Source organism: Tigriopus californicus, chromosome 12 (assembly GCF_007210705.1).
Source record: "Tigriopus californicus strain San Diego chromosome 12, Tcal_SD_v2.1, whole genome shotgun sequence".
Lineage (NCBI taxonomy): Eukaryota > Metazoa > Arthropoda > Copepoda > Harpacticoida > Harpacticidae > Tigriopus > Tigriopus californicus.
The window spans coordinates 11,051,307-11,067,448 of NC_081451.1; the positions used below are offsets into that span (position 1 = coordinate 11,051,307).

The window sequence follows — 16,142 nt, forward strand, 5'->3', positions numbered from 1 at the left end:
CACAATTCGTTAGAATTGTATCATCGGTAGCTCTTCGCATCTTTAAGCAGGCTATTTTTCGCCAACCTGAAAAACCTCCTCAGGATAAAAATTACCCACCCATATTAACCAAAGTGCTAAAAAGTCGAAAATTTTGAGCCGTAGAGGAACTTGATATTTCGTCAGCACGTAGGCCCACCCTTCCTTAACACTGTAATGCCGTTCGTTGAAAGCATCATATACCTAGTCTAGAATCAGGGTCAGTCGTGGATAGGATAATGCTACAGCAATCAACCCCTCGGACCAGAGCTTCGTCCATTCCTCATGAATAGCTGAGTGAAGAAAGCCTCTTCTTGCCAAAATGTTGCAATCTTGGGATAGACGGATGATTGCGGCAAAATCCTCGAACCGCCCACTCCAATCTTGGGAGCCAATGAGCTTCATATCTTCTGGACTCTTGTGATTTGGTACATCCACCCATTTGGACGACCCTCTAGATCCACTTCTCTCTTGATTCGGGTCTGCCATGGCCATCCGGGTTTCATACACCTCTTTCTTAAGGGCATTGATTTGCCCTGACGTGTTACCAAAGAGTACTTCCAAAGCATCCCATCTGTACACATTCACGTCCACTTCGAGCTCGCCATCCTCACACGCCAGGGTGGTGTCCAACACCTGGCATCTGACCACGGCTTCCAAATACTTTCGGGTCTTTTGTTCCAAAAGGGATGCTCGGCCTGTAAGGTTCCTCAAATGAGCTATTTTCAGCTGCAAAATCTCCCACCAATGAACCGTTCTACAGGTGCTCACTATCTCACTGCTGCCACCATGCACGCGCATTTACTACACTACTTGAAAACTGTAGGAATTGAGCGTATCAATAAGATTACGGATACAAGATGTCTACAAATTGGACAAAAAGATCAGGCGGCCAGGGTTGCAGAGGGGTGGTGCACTTTGAGAAAGAGAGTTAGATTCGTAGTCCAAGTCCTGCAGGATCTAACCAACTTTTTTTCCGATCTGTTATCAAAATGGCAAGACATTGATTGGTATAAATATTTCCAAGCTTCTTGCAACTGAGTTGCCACAGGCTTGCGCCGCGGCTGGGCGCCCCCAGGCCCTTGCAACCGAAAATTTAGGTTAGGTTAGGTTAGATTGGGTTAAGATGGGATCAACAATGGATCTACTACTTCAATCCCGGCAGCTGCTACAATGGCAGTTGTCTCTCAAGCTGTTTGGTGCAAATGTTTAATGGATCACGTCAATATTGAACAAGGTAACCTCTAGTGATGGGATCAAAACAAATCCTAAATTCAAGGTTGGCAGAAAAGTCAAAGTACCCAACCAACTTTTCTACCATATCGCAAAAAGTTAAGATTAAGCAAAGAGCAACCCTGGTTTCAGAGAAGAAAAATCAGGGTTACTATTTGAGGTAACTAACGGATTTTGGACATTTCACCAATATTGACATAGGCCATTGAAAATGTGAATTGATAGCCCTTGTCGCAACCTCCCGTGATCATTAAGTTGATCCACGTCAGTACTGATGGGAACAAATCAAATTTCCAAATTTTCAAATGGACCAAATCAAATTACCGCAAATCAAATTGTTCCAAATTCCAAGTTAAAACCAAATTAACCGGAAATAGGAATGGGCAAAAGAGTTTAAAGACTAGATATTGCAAAGGTAGATATGCTTGCAAGATTATCACGATTTCCCTTTGTGACATTGCGCTAAGACACTGCTCATCAAAGTAATATTTTGATTGGGCTTTTTTAATAAGATGTCTTTAAAAAAGGGAGAGAAATGTTCAAACTCATTAGCAACACCAACTTTGCTCTAAATGATAGCGCTATTTATGAGCACGGACGAAGTTTGGGGTGACCAAAGCGTGGAATTTAAAGGAATGATCACAAAACCCAAGGCAGGACATTATTGCAACAAAATGTCACCTGGTAACGTGGCTGTTTTCCCTTCTCTCAAGTTCGAGGACTGGGGTCTCGTAGAAGCTTGGATGAGCTTTCTCTTGATCTGTAGCAAAGTTTCAACTGATACTCAGTTCTTTTGAATGATGTGTCGTAAACGAGGTAAAAAGATTTTCAAGACCTTGCAATCTAAAAATCAGACCAAGTTTCAGTGACAAATTTGTTTGCTCAGAAATTTCCCTTTATTCGCTCGTTCGAGATAAGGATCACATCTTTTATTTATTAGCTTAATACATTGTTGAATGGCACTTCCCTTGAAACCATTCAATGTGCTAAAAAGAGCTTTGATTGTAATCGATGTTCAAATGTTAGCAATGTTGCCGTGGAGACAATCCAGTTTTCGGGCATTTGCATCCCCCAAACGGTTTCTTTTGTTCGAGAGGATTTGGCCAGCCGAGGAGAAAACCCTTTCCGAGGGCACTGGTGTAGCTGGGATAACCAAATATGTCTTGGCAAGCTCAAAGAGCCCAGGATACTCTCCCGGTCTCTTTCCACCAATCGAGTGGATTGGGTCCATCTTGGCTGGCACGGGGAATTCAAGAATCCTTGAATGTCTGGAGAAGGCGGTGCTTGTTCGACAACCTCCGAATCAAATGCATCCCATAGTGACGTTGGAGCCAGTGGTGCAGAAGATCTTTCGCGAAGAGGCACTTGACTGGGCATGTCGGACAGTTCGGATTGAACTTGATGAGAGGCAAGTTGCACTTTGGTTTCATCTCTGAAACCCTTCGTTTTGAATCGAGGATCCAAAATAGTAGCAACGGCCAATTTGACGTTATCCTCAACAGATCCAAATCGGCGAACCAAATTGTCACTGATGGCCTTGGCAAGGTCGTATCTTACGGTAACAGGTAATGAACTTCGGATCAAGGCATTATAATTGACGAGGAGCATCTTCGTGATGGGAATAATTTTTGATCCTGTTGTTCGCTTCTCACTAGAGAGCTCAACGGTGGCTTCAAAAAGTGGGTGAAGGACATGGACCGCATCCTGAATGCCTTGCCACGTGTTCGAATCAAAGATTCCCACCTTCTCGCGCATTCCCGGCTCCGTAAGCAAAACGGAGACCGGACCCCTAAGCTCAAGCTCGAAGGTAGAATTCCATCTCGTTGCTACATCTTGGATTAATTTCTTGGGCTTAGTTCGGCCTTGGTCTTATTGGATCCCCTCAAATAGCTCCATCACATGGGTACTCTTCTTGGTTTGCTCTACTAATTTCGAAGCAACGTCCTTGATTGCGCAGAGGGACGATACCTCCCTAAATGCATAATTGGCAACCAGGTTCAAAGAGTAAGCATAGCATGCAACGTGGGTAATGCCAATATCTTTGATCGCCTTCACCACATTGGCACCGTTGTCGGTGACTCTGACGAGAATCTTGTTCCCGAGATTGTTCCTCTCAAAGGCGGTTCGAAGCTCCATTGAAATAGTCTCCACGGTATGGCGACCTCGAACTCTAACGCAATCAAGGATCATCGATTGTGGCGAAAGTGTCACTTCATCACAGTAATGAACTGTCACTGCGATAAATCCATTGCGATTGATCGAAGACCACAAATCTGTAGTGATCGACACCCAACTAGCTTGTTGGAGCCGAATCTTGACATTTGCATGAACTTTGTCAAACATGTTGGAAATGTAAATGTCGGATAAAGTTCGTCTTGAGGGTAGGGCATTGAGAGGATTGAGAGTGTGGCAAACCTTCTTAAATCCCTCATCTTCGACGATGGATACAGGTTGCAAATCTTTGACAACCATGAAGCATAGAGATTGGTCTAGGTTCTTTTTTCTATCGCAATTTGGAGGATAGGTCTTAACCGCAGATCTCGTTGGCCCAACTTGTCCTAAATAAAGTGGTTTTTAGTAATAAAATTTTGCCTTGTTTTGTTAACTCGTAGCTTCTTACCTTGGATTCTCTCCAATTCTACCATGTGTTTTTTACCGAGATGTTGCCAAAGAGTTGTCGTTGCCTGTTTTGTTGTTTTGTATTCCTTCTCACAATACAAGCATCTTGCATTGGTTTTTCCACGCTTTTCAAACTTTTCCACACACTTGGGAACACCTTTGCCTGCCATATTGAATAAGGTTGCTGAAATTAGAACACCTACTATGCTTGATTTTGTCAAACTGTTTTTTCTAGAGATCATTTCATGCCGTATGGAATCCGAATGGAGGCACGCATTAGAGAGAAATGAGTCACTTACTTGGATTCTTCGTCATCTAAATTCGATGGAGTGACGACATTTGACTCCTCGAGAATATTGTCAGGATCTAAATCCTCGTCCACAATCGAGCCCAATGGAGGCGAAGGTGGATCTTTAAAATTGGTAACTTGAATATTGATTTCAAATAGCAAAACCATTAAAACTTACTAGTCATTACAGACGAGGTGGCACTCCAAATGTGCCGATCTTGGATGACCGAATCTTCCGATTCTTCCCCATCCTCCGAATCTTCCAATACCTCCGAACTTCATGGAACGATTCCGATTTCGCCGACGATAATGTCGGGGAAGGACACGTTTTTTTCAACACTTGATCCACCCGCTTCAAACTCAATCTCCAATGGCGTACCACATGGCGCAGGCTCAGTTACAAGTTCTTGCCCATGGCGAATCCAGATGGCTGAAGAAACTTCCGCCGAAGTGTTAGAGTCGGATCCATTAACTTGTTGCCAGAATGATAATCTGTTGTTAGAAGCCATGTTACAATAAGAGTCAAGATATATCACAAGGCAGCTACTTCTTATAATTTGGACGAAGGAAATGGGGCTGGTTATTAACGACGGGGACGACGTTTTATATCAACTTTCAATTTGAATTATCTGTTTTGATAAAATTTTAAGAGCATATGTGGCTACTCTTGAGTGAGCATTTCACCTTGCGAGCTAGCTAGAAAATCCTACGACCATTCAAGAAGCTGTAAACTTCTTGCATTATTACAGACTTGGTGCGGCTTTTCCCCGTTTTGTGACATCGTTTATTGCAACTATGAAGGTTCTTATTAGTTTACTCTGATCAATTTATTAACCGTTTAAAAACAATAGAGTCCGCTACTTTTGAACAATCTTTGCTATCAAAGACAAATATGTATGGAATTATAAACATTATAAACACAAAATTACTTTCTGGTGAAGAGAGCTCTAAGAATTGTCTGCATTTGGAAAATGATTGTCCATACCATGTGCTACAGTATCAAATCTGCTCAATTGCAAAACAACTCGAAGTAGGTTTTTTATTATTAGAAAGTAAATATAATGTTCCATATTTTCCGTCATGTAATTCGAATTAAATTTTTAAACATCAATTCCAATCCTTGCTCTACTCCAACTCTTATATATGGTTTTCTGAAATCCACTCAAACAATAATTGATCATCAGTATTCATTTTATTCTTTCTTCAAGTCATCTTGACTCTACTTTATGGGCTGAAATATAGTAAAAATGAAATAATAGGAACAAAAATAATTATATCTACCAATACTCTGTTATCATCAATGTGATGTCTGAGTGGTTTAAACAATTAAATATGAACGTCTTTTAGCCATATAGTACGTTTATTATCCTGTTTCAATGCATGATTGGACCGTTACCATCTCTTTTTCCCCACTGAATAGTGTCCGACATTGATTTCTGCCGTAGGAAACTCTAGCAAGGTTTTTATCAACAGCTTCTTGAAAGGAATACTCTCTTTGATTTCATTCTGTAACAACGAAGAATGAAGGATGGCTTTTGTGTTCAATCCTCCTTCAAAGTCATTCAAATCAAATATTCATTGTCTGGGTAATGTTTTGGATGATTTATTTGTTTCATTGGCGACACCATAATAAATTGTTACTTCAATTAAGTTATTGGCAGATAGCTCATTGCTCATTTTTTTGGTACGCGTCTGGCAATTCGGACGTTTAGGCAAGCGCTGGTACCAGCAAACAAACTTGCCTGCCAATGCCAGTGATGCAAAATTGGCGTTTCAAACTAATTTCAACGAAGGTGACCTTTCCTCATTTAGCAATGTGAAGGAAGGGTCAGCTTCTCGTAAACGTGTTTGAAGCCCCAAATTTGCATCACTGACAATGGTACCAGCAAACAAACGAACCTGCCAGAGCTTGCCTAAATGTCCCAATAGTCCAAGAGATGCATGAAGAGTTAAGTCAAGACAAATAATAACCAAAATATTAGTGTGAAGTAGAGTATAAACGTTAAATCATAGTGAATACAGAGATGCACTTACAGGACAAATATGGTTGAAAAAATGAGATAACAGAAAAAGTAAAGGGTCACAAATGGAACAGTATCACATTTTTAAATCATCCAATGGTGGATGAGGTTGGGTGATATGTTGGTAGCCTCAAGCTAAGGCAATGCCGGACTTTCTGGGATAGCTTGTTCCATCCACATTCTTCATGGTTAAGGACATATTTTCAATGGCAAAATATGCACCTGCTGAGCCGAGCTCATTGTAGGTTCAGATTGGACTAGTGCTAGTTGATCAAATGCGTTGTTGGGGATTTCTTTAAGGCGGGGTTCACTTGGGTAGAATGACTAATAACAGAGTTCATTGTTGACATCGCTCCAAGTGGGGAGTTCTTTGTAGATAAAACTCCATGTTTGGCAGAGTTTAGTATGGGGGAATTGACCATTGGTGGAACTTGATGGCTGGGAGGGTACATTATGGGGACATCCACTGGCGGAGATCACTACAAAGCAAAAATCCGATAGGAGTTGGTAGCGTAGATCTTTGGCATCATGATCTCAGCCAGATCTAGAATAGTTGCAATAAGAACTTTTAATTTTATGCCCTATACACCTCTATTTAAAAAAATATATGAGACAAACCAACCTGAATTGAATTGATAAAACTTGAAGGGTTGTCCATCTTGGTTGTTTCTTCCTTGCTTGACTTGGACCCACACCACTGACACGAGTTTTGGCACCTGTTGTATTTCTCACCTAACTTCCGCTGTCAACGGAGAGCAAATAGTGGTACTCTGTAGCTGATATAGACATGTACGATCAAAAACTCATTTTGCCCAATATTTTGACGTAAAAATCAAATCAATGAAGGACCCGAAATGTATGGATCGACTTGCCTTTACAAATATTGGAACAGAGGCAACTACGTTTATAAGTTGTTGAAAAGCAAATGCATATTTTGTGGTTTGTAACATATGATCGCCCTGCAATACAGGCTTGCTCAAAGGCAAATTTACGTGTCTTTAGAAATGGGTCAGACCTGTTCACAGCCTTGAAAACAAGTTTTGAGAGAAAGCTTTGTATTGAAGTCCGCGAAAATTAGAAAATAATTTAAAACTAAATGAAAGTAAATACAGAAAATCTTCACAATTCTCCACAAAGTCTCAGGAAAAGCACTTTTTGAAAATCGTCATTATGGCAGTACCGAAAAAATTTGAAATGACACCAAATTTTATCCAAATTTACAAATTTTTAAGTTTCCCAAACAAATTAGCAAATTTCCAAATTATGAGTCAATTTGATCACATCAGTACCCATCAGTAATAACCTCCTCTTTTGCTCTTAATGATGCATCAAATGCTAAATCATGAAGCAAACCATTACAACCAAAAACCCATGGTACTGTAATAAATTTTATTAGAGGGCTTCTCAGAGAAATGGCGCTCGGGAGATATCTGAGATTTTTTTTTCATTCCCGTGAGGCTGCCCAATGCGGGCCATGGGGATCGGCTTTGAACGCATTCAGTTACGTGATTCTCAAAGTATAGTTCCGAATTCAGGGAGCCAGTGAGTTGATGGCTCGTTTGTCTTCTTTGGTTGAAACCGAGTAACGCAAGAGAAGTCGATCAGCCCGAAACCCTGCTGCCCAACTACCAAAATGTGTTCAAAACAAAGCTTCAACTGGCTTGGGTGGGGTGACATTTCTCTGACAAGCCCTCTTGATTTTCCAATTGGTTCAGGTCAACAAACTCCATGATTAACTTGCCACCTTCTGGGAACTTGCTTCCACCTTTCTTGTTCAAATCCATAGACTTGGACTCCACAAACACTCTTTTGACACTCTCTTCAACCAAGTCTCATTGCTGAAAGACCGCCCCATCGCGGACAATTTATTCCACAATGCATTAACAAGAGCAAAATAATATGTAAACGTTACACAGAGTTTTTAAACCGAGTACATAAACCTTGGTGTTGCCATTTTGTTGCCCCATTCTAGGCGCCCCAGTCCCTTGCAACCGAAAGGTTAGGTAAGGTCAGGTCAGGTTAGGTCACGAATGATTTCAAAATGGCAACACTGACTTTTTGGATGTTGCCAGTGTTTGTGCTTATGTATTCGGTTTAGTCACTCCGTGTAACGTCCATGAAAAAAAAACTATTTGCAGATGATCTTGTTTTGACCTATAGAAAACCATAACTAGAATGCTTAAGCTCAACAGGAGCTGTACCGCACGAGCATGTTTTCAGGTCAGCTGACGCTGGTGGAAAAGGGACCAAGATATTTCGTGAAATCTCGCATCAGGCAAGTTGAATTTTTTTTTTTTTGGTGCGGACTTCCTTACCGCTACCGGGATTGGAATCCCAGCAGTTCAAGACGAGAAGATTAATTATTATACTTGACTTTTATTTATATATATTATTTGATCGACCAACGAATTGGAGTTGGCTGATCTGGCTAATCCTTGAATATAAGGTTGATCCGGAATTTTAGTCAAAAACTTGTCCAAGTCTGACTTAAATCTTGCTACTGGATCAACCCCTACATAAACCCTACGAATATTTGAGGGCAGCAAATTGAACAATGAAGGAGCCCGAGAAAGAAGAGAGTTGGACTTCATTGTTTTAACTAGCCTGGATTCTCGAGGGCTTGAAGGTGCTCTCAAAACGCACATTAAGCCTCTACGGTCACTACAATTGACCCTAAATCCTGGGTTGGGACAAAGCTCATGAATGCTTTTGAAAACGTACAATATCAGATACCTTTCGTACCTTCTCTGAGTACTGTACAATCCCAACCTTTCTAACCTCTCCCAATACGAGAGCTCTCTCATATCTTCAATGTTCCTAGTAAAACATCTTTGGACCTGCTCGAGCTTTTGCAAACCTGCTGAACTAATTGGAGCCCAAATGGGAGAGGCATATTCAAGATGCGGCTGAACAATCGACTTGTACAGAGTTAGCATCGTGACACTATCTCTGGACTTAAACGTGCGATATATCCAACCACATGTTTGAAAAGCCTTACCAACTTTCAACTGGATATGCTCATCGAACTTTCCATTATCTTGGAGGACTACACCTAAATCCTTCATGGATGAGACCTGCTCAATGTCCTTACCTTCATCATCTAATAGTGGAGTGTCTAATGGCGTCGACCCAAAGGTCATTGAACGGAATTTCATTCCATTAAAGGCCATGTTACTCGCAGCAACCCAGGAATAAATTTGGTCTAGGACCTTTGCCAGACAACCAGAATCCTGACCATTCCTACCAACTACCAATTTTGTATCATCAGCATAAGAAGAGATACTGACATTACTACTACCAAGCTTCTGAAGCGGAGCAATGAAGATGATGAAAAGGAGAGGACCCAAAATGGAGCCCTGAGGGACACCCGACTTGACATCATGTATGTCACTAAGGGATCCCTCAACCTTAACTGATTGTTTCCTACCACAAATGAAACTTCTTAGCCAATTGAGAACCTTGCCTTGGATCCCAATCTCATGGAGCCTGTTAACTAAAAGGCCATGATCTACCTTGTCAAAGGCCTTGGCAAAGTCGAGATAAACTACATCGACTGATTCATGGCTCTCCAGTCCCTCAATAACCTGCTCTATATGCTCAATCAGTTGGGTAACCGTGCTAAAAGGTGCTCGGAACCCATACTGGCTAGGAGGAAGGACTTCATGAATATCAAGAAATTCAACAAGTTTGAACTTCATGATCTTCTCAAACACCTTCGCAATATTCGAAGTGAGAGAAATTATTCTCATGAAACGTTTTTTATTCCTCTTTAATCTTAATTTTTTTATCTTACAAATATACAAATAGAAAGAGCGGTAGAATAATAAAAAACATGCTTTTTGGGACATAATACACGTAACTTGTCAAAAACAGATTCGGACATTAGTAGACCAAATCACGTACTCTATTGATTGCCCTTAGGCCTTGTTTAGCAACGCATGTCGAAAGTGTAACAAAATGTATCCGAAATTGCAACTCAATGATGAGGCATTCGGAATTTCGTTTCAATCTTCCAAAAATGTGCTTGAATGTTGGCAACACGATTGCACCTTTATGTAATCACGGTATTTCCGATACCTTTGAGGTCAGCCTCAACCAAGGCTTGTTCCTTGCGTTTCAGTTAAGTGTTTCCACCACATGGAGGAAAACTTTAACTTGAGCCCCATTTTAACCCCTTCAAAATTTAGTTCTTAGAAATGTGGTCGGACAACTTACTCAAACCCGTTTTATGAGGCGTGCTAGACGAGAGTAATTGCTTGACAAGGAGTCGTATTAGGGGTTTCTACTCTAAATTTGGACGATTCGTCAACGATTCAAATTTGTACCATAGTTGTCCTAAGTAGCTTGACTGCGAATGAAACCTTTTTTCCACCAGCGACAGCTGAGACGAAAACAAGCGATCGCAGCGCCTTTGATCGATCTATATATGAAGTTATCTATGGTTTGACCTGCATAGAGTTGCTTTGCCCAACCACAGGATTATGGCAGACCCCGTTATGCGATGATGAAGATGTAAATCCGTTGGAGACTCGCACATCAGCTTGTCCAGAAGTCCAGACTGTTTGTGGAATTCAAGGCCGGTATTACAATGTTTTTCTTGAGAATATGAGCGTCACTGACGTGAACATTGAATGTTGCCGACTACCATCATAATTTCAGCAATATATCAGCCATTTTAGAATTATCAAATTATGCCTTGAAAACGGAAATTCATTAATACTTTTTACTATTTCGCTATACTGATCCCCGTCTGTTCTGTGAATTATCAGTCAACTTTCTATTAGGGTTGAGGTGAAAATTTGTTAAAGGGATTTGACGGAAGAAGGCAACAAAATCACCACACAAAACGATTTAACGATTACTGACTATATTTCACAGAAAATGAGCATGAGCTGACAAAAGTACGCAACAATTGATTTCAATATTAGAAATCTTGATTATACCTCCCATCCAAATCATGGATCAATCTAATGATCTTGAATTCACACTTTTAAGAGGTCGACCTCGACCTCTCGGCTCTTTCAATTCCATCAGAAGGTTGACGTGAAATATCTTCTCTACTTTCCCATGCCCTTTATCTTAACAGTCATATGCGACACTTTCTCAACCACCACGAACGGACTAATCCAAAGATCAGTCAGCGTCTCAGCCTGACCCTTTGACACATTTTGGAGTGTCATATAAACACGATCTCCCACACCAATATCAGGTGTCTTCACTTGGTTCGAGCGGTTGTAGCCTTTCTCTCTTTTAGAGCTTGACAACCGTAGCTTCCCTCGAATCTTCTCTCTCACCAATCCGAATCGAGCGGCCAGAGCATCAGTTCCCCTTGGAGACGACTGAATTGTTCAAAGACGCAAATCCAATGGGAGGCGCGGAGTCCTGCCATACACAACTTCAAACGGAGATAATCCAGTGGAATCATAGCTTCGAAGGCGATACGCCATGACCATTCAGTCAATATAATCTGGCCACTTGTTTTGTTCTTCTTCCACTTTAGTACGTAGCATATTTATCAAGGTTCGATTTAATCGCTCCACTGGATTGCTCTGATGATGATAAGCCGTAGTAAAGGTTTGTTTGATCCCCAGGCTTTTGCAGAATTCTTCCAACTCTAGAGATTCCAGACTTGAACCGCGATCCATGATAACCTCTCTTGGGACTCCGTGGCGAGGAATGAATTTTCCAGAAAACCATTTTCCTTTTTATGATGCAGTTGTGTCTGAAAGTAGCTCAACCTCCGCCCACTTGGTCAGACAGTCGACCACTACCAAGAGATATATATCTCCATTTTTCCCTTCTGGAAACGGGCCCATAAAATCAATACATTCCATTGGTTCCAACAATGAGTCGTCTACTGAAACCATGGGTGCCTTCCCCGTTCTTGGACCAAAAACCTTGTTCCGAAGGCAAGAATCACATTTTCTTGCCCACAACTTAAAGTCAGTTCGCATCTTCAGACAATAAATTCGATTCCTTGCTCCAGACATTTTGACATTCCTCCATGACCCAATTCTTCATGGATTTCAGATCAGATTTCGTGCCGTAACTTTTCCAGAATAAACAATCTCAATCGATCGTCGTCACTCCCGTGGTACCACTGTTTCTTGAACTTCACCAATTGGCTTCCTTCCGATTTAACGTGTTTTCTCAGTCCCTCATCATCTTCCTGGGCCATGATGAGGCTCTTTTCATCCTTCCCGATATTACAAACTATTGCTCGTGACAAGCAATCAGCGTCCTCATTAGTTTTTCCCGGTATATTCTCGATTGAGAAATCGTATTATGCCAATCGCAAGGCCCACCTTGCCAGTTTACCTCGACAATCCTTCTTGGTTTGTATCCATCTAGGGGGCGATGATCCGTTTCCAAAAGAAATCGTCCACCTCTCAGAAAGTGATCCCAACGATGTGAAGCTAACTTGATTGCAAAGGTCTCTTGTTTAATCACAGGGTAACTCTTCTGACATTCGTTGAATACCTTGCTGGCATATTCAATAACCACCCGTTAACCATCTTGCCGCTCTTGTTGGAGAACGACCCCAATTCCCAACAAGCTTGCATCTGTAATGAACATTTTCTTTCCTCACGCATGAGGCAGTTGAGAACAAGAAACTTCATTTGACTCCTCCAAAGGAGTCAGTTACTCGACATTAGTTGAGGAAATATCCATGACTGGAACGAATCTGACAAAGTGAGAGTCTTTGGTCCAATTTGTAGAACTGTGTGATGATGATTATGCTTTATTTAGGTTCTCGTGTAAAGTAAAGTAAAGGAATTAAGAATAAATAAAAAAACAGAGACAAAAACATACTGTCGAAAACATGATTAAGGAATAAATGGATTTGAGAACCCGCCACTATCAGGCTGAGGATTTCTGGCCATTTTCATCAAAACGAAGATGCCCAGTTAAATTAATATCTGATCAATAAGGAGCAAAGGGCGGATCTCTTTTCACCTGTAAAGTGATGTAGCTCAGATTTGTTGTTTGTGGGGATATCAGGTTTAGTAAGTTCGGCTGTCAGCTCTACAAATAACTTGCCCCCTGAAAGCGAGACTCAAGTATACTACCAATAATAGCAAGGTAATCCGTACTTAGGAATAGCTATTTATTAGCCATTCCTTTCCATCAAGTAACATTTATGGCTGAGCAAAGTTTCATGAAACGTGTGGCAGTGAATAAATTGAGTAAAATCCCTTTAACTGCAGTAGGTCTAGAAAATTCAAGCCCTGGAGCCAAGTGCTCTCCACATTGAGAGCTATCTAATTTTAGACATAGTGCCAGGGTCAAGAGTCTTTATGCCCATAATCATGGTCTCATCCTTTCAAAAAACGGCTTTCTATAAAGGTCATGTAACTCCCACTTCCCCCCATATCAGCAGTAGTCCGATTGAAATCATCGAGCACTTTAACTTCATAGGCTTTACCTTCTCCATCCACCCAACTCTCCTTCGCCAATCAGCTTAAATCCACAATAATCGAGGCAATGGCCAGGATTGGATACATGCGCAATACCGGGTGACAGAAATGTCTCCGGGCACTTTCTCAAAATTGTTGTTATTGGGGCAAAATATAAATATATTTGGCACCAGAAAATACAGTATGCTGCTTTCTTAGTGGCCAATTTGTTTTCAAAATCATATGAATGCTTATTTGGGTGAAAACACAAGCGTGGTGCGAGGAAAAATCTTTCCTCGTTCTTGAGTAAGAAAGTGTGGCACCCCTCCTCCCCAGATTTGAACGCAATCTGCGGGAAACAAGGGGGTTTGAGAAAAGAGACATTTATTACCCAAAGAAGGACGCAGTGTTTGTCCAGCAGGCGTCGTCCTTGTGGAACTCCTTACCATTGGCCACTCGTTCCATCCATTAATAAAGGAAAGTTCAAAGGAGCCATAAACGCCTTCATCAAGCCTGTCTCCCTGAAGGGAAGAAGAAAAAACTGTCCTTTTTAATTAAATTGCAGTTCCGGTCTGTGTTGTTTTTTTTTCTCCTGTACATGCATACAATGTAGAAAAGTACAATAGTGCTTTCCAAATAAATAAATAAAAATGGACTGCCATTTAGTCAAATTTGGAGAGAAGACTGAGGGGGAAAGTTTTTAAGAGTCTTCCCGATCTCAAGGTAGGCCTATTAACAGCTTGGGCAAATTTACCTGAAACAGAGGTCCACGCCTGCTGCAGAAGTGCTCGTCAGCGTTTTCGGACTGTGGTCAAAAAGCGAGGAGGAAATGTGGAGTAATGTATTTAAAAAAGAATTGTTTAAAAAAGTTTAAAAACTTTGTGTTTTATACGTTTACTCTGCAACATGCTTCGTTAGGCCTAAAAAGCAATTTACCGTGTCCGATTTCTTTCTTGTCACTCGGTAGATATCTCATCAAAAATCTTTTCCTCCCAATAGTTCCTCAACTCTTTCAAACTTACATCATCCCAATTATCCTCTTTAGGCCCTTCACTTTTGGCTTCCCAACTCCGCTCAATCCACCATCATAACTGCCCATGCCACCCTCACAAAGTTGCTCAAGCTAGACATAGGAGATAGCACGGGCATGAGATTTTCTGTCCAAAAATGTCGTTTCCAATATACTGTGGTTCTTGATTTCACATGCAATTGTGTATTTACTTCATTTTTGTGGTATGTGGAAAGAAAATGCATTGAGAGCATTTTTTTCTTATTCTAAAGTCTTGAACACCTTAAAAAGTAATAATTAGTCAATTCCGAAGGTTGAGTTCCCTCATAATGGAACCCAGCTTTCGGTATTCCTTAGGATTGCGAACAATCCCAGACCAGCTTTTGGTTAAAGGGTGGAGCGGGAAAATTTGAACTCGTATTGTGATCAAATATTTTATGAACTATAACTTACAGGGAACTCATTCCCGTTTAACCCAACCCTCTGCATCTTGCTGAAACTTCTCATCAAGTATCTTCCCCTTCCAATAAGGTCTCTTATTTGCAACGTCACACGGCCCAAAGAAAACGGGATGAGGTCAGGTAGATTGTGAAACAAATTGCTCTTGCTTTGCCTTGAACGCAATATCTTTTCCGGACATTACGTGACCCGGTTCATTAATAATAGATAGATTTCGATGGAATTCATCAAAAGCAACAAAAACACATTATAATTCAATAAAGAGGAATCGGCCCAATCAGCCCTTTCTTTGGCAGAGGGTCACTCACAAAGCGCCCTCTGAAGTGCAGAACGTAAACCATATTTCGCGCAGTATAAGGAGGCTATAGACCTTCAATTTTTCCGGATCTACATACATTAACCCAATTTTCCAGAACGGCCTTCACCTGTGGCCCCCAAATACCGCCCAGTCTGCTCTCAAATCTGCCGATGCCACCTTAACCAAATTCCTCAAACGATACCTCTGTGTGCCCCAATATGCTAACAATGCATGGAGGCATTTTCTATGCGAAACCGGGACCCCCACCATCGGCCTGACAAGGTTAGTGTCCAACAGTGTTGGGAACCTGACCTTTCCACATGTGATGTCCAGGCACAAGTTAATCTATCCGGTCAACGATTTACTAGTACCTTATTGTCCTTGACCCGACATCCCTTCCGAGAATTGTTGGGCACGCACCTTTGTCTGGCTCCAATCAAATGCCACCAACCATTGAAACTGCAACAGGATCTGTTCAATCTGACCCACCCAATTTGGTGCAATAATCTAGCTTTTCACCATTTACCTCTACCCACCTGTTTATGTGCCATCTGCAATTCCCCAGTTCGCTTTTTTCACATGCATTGAACAATTATAGTCATCTAATAGTGATTTAATTTGTTTACATTCAGCAATATTTATGACTCTTATACTTAATCTTTTATTTGCACACAGTTTCTTTGCCTTGCCATGAGCAAGACTCACAATAAAGATTATTGTTTTCATTCAAAACAAATTGCTTGCCGTCTCCCTCAAAGCACCAAATATCAATCTTGTTTTTTCTTGTTTGACCTCTATA

The 16,142-nt window shown here is 41.1% G+C and overlaps 1 protein-coding gene across 1 annotated transcript; it reads right to left on the reverse strand.

Annotated features, from left to right (window-relative positions):
- Window positions 1-3,110: 3,110 nt before the first annotated feature.
- Window positions 3,111-4,154, reverse strand: LOC131891853 (E3 SUMO-protein ligase ZBED1-like). The gene has a single exon (XM_059241527.1). It carries the CDS (start codon window positions 3,721-3,723, stop codon window positions 3,121-3,123), a length of 603 nt encoding a protein of 200 aa, XP_059097510.1. The 5' UTR covers window positions 3,724-4,154; the 3' UTR covers window positions 3,111-3,120.
- Window positions 4,155-16,142: the final 11,988 nt, after the last annotated feature.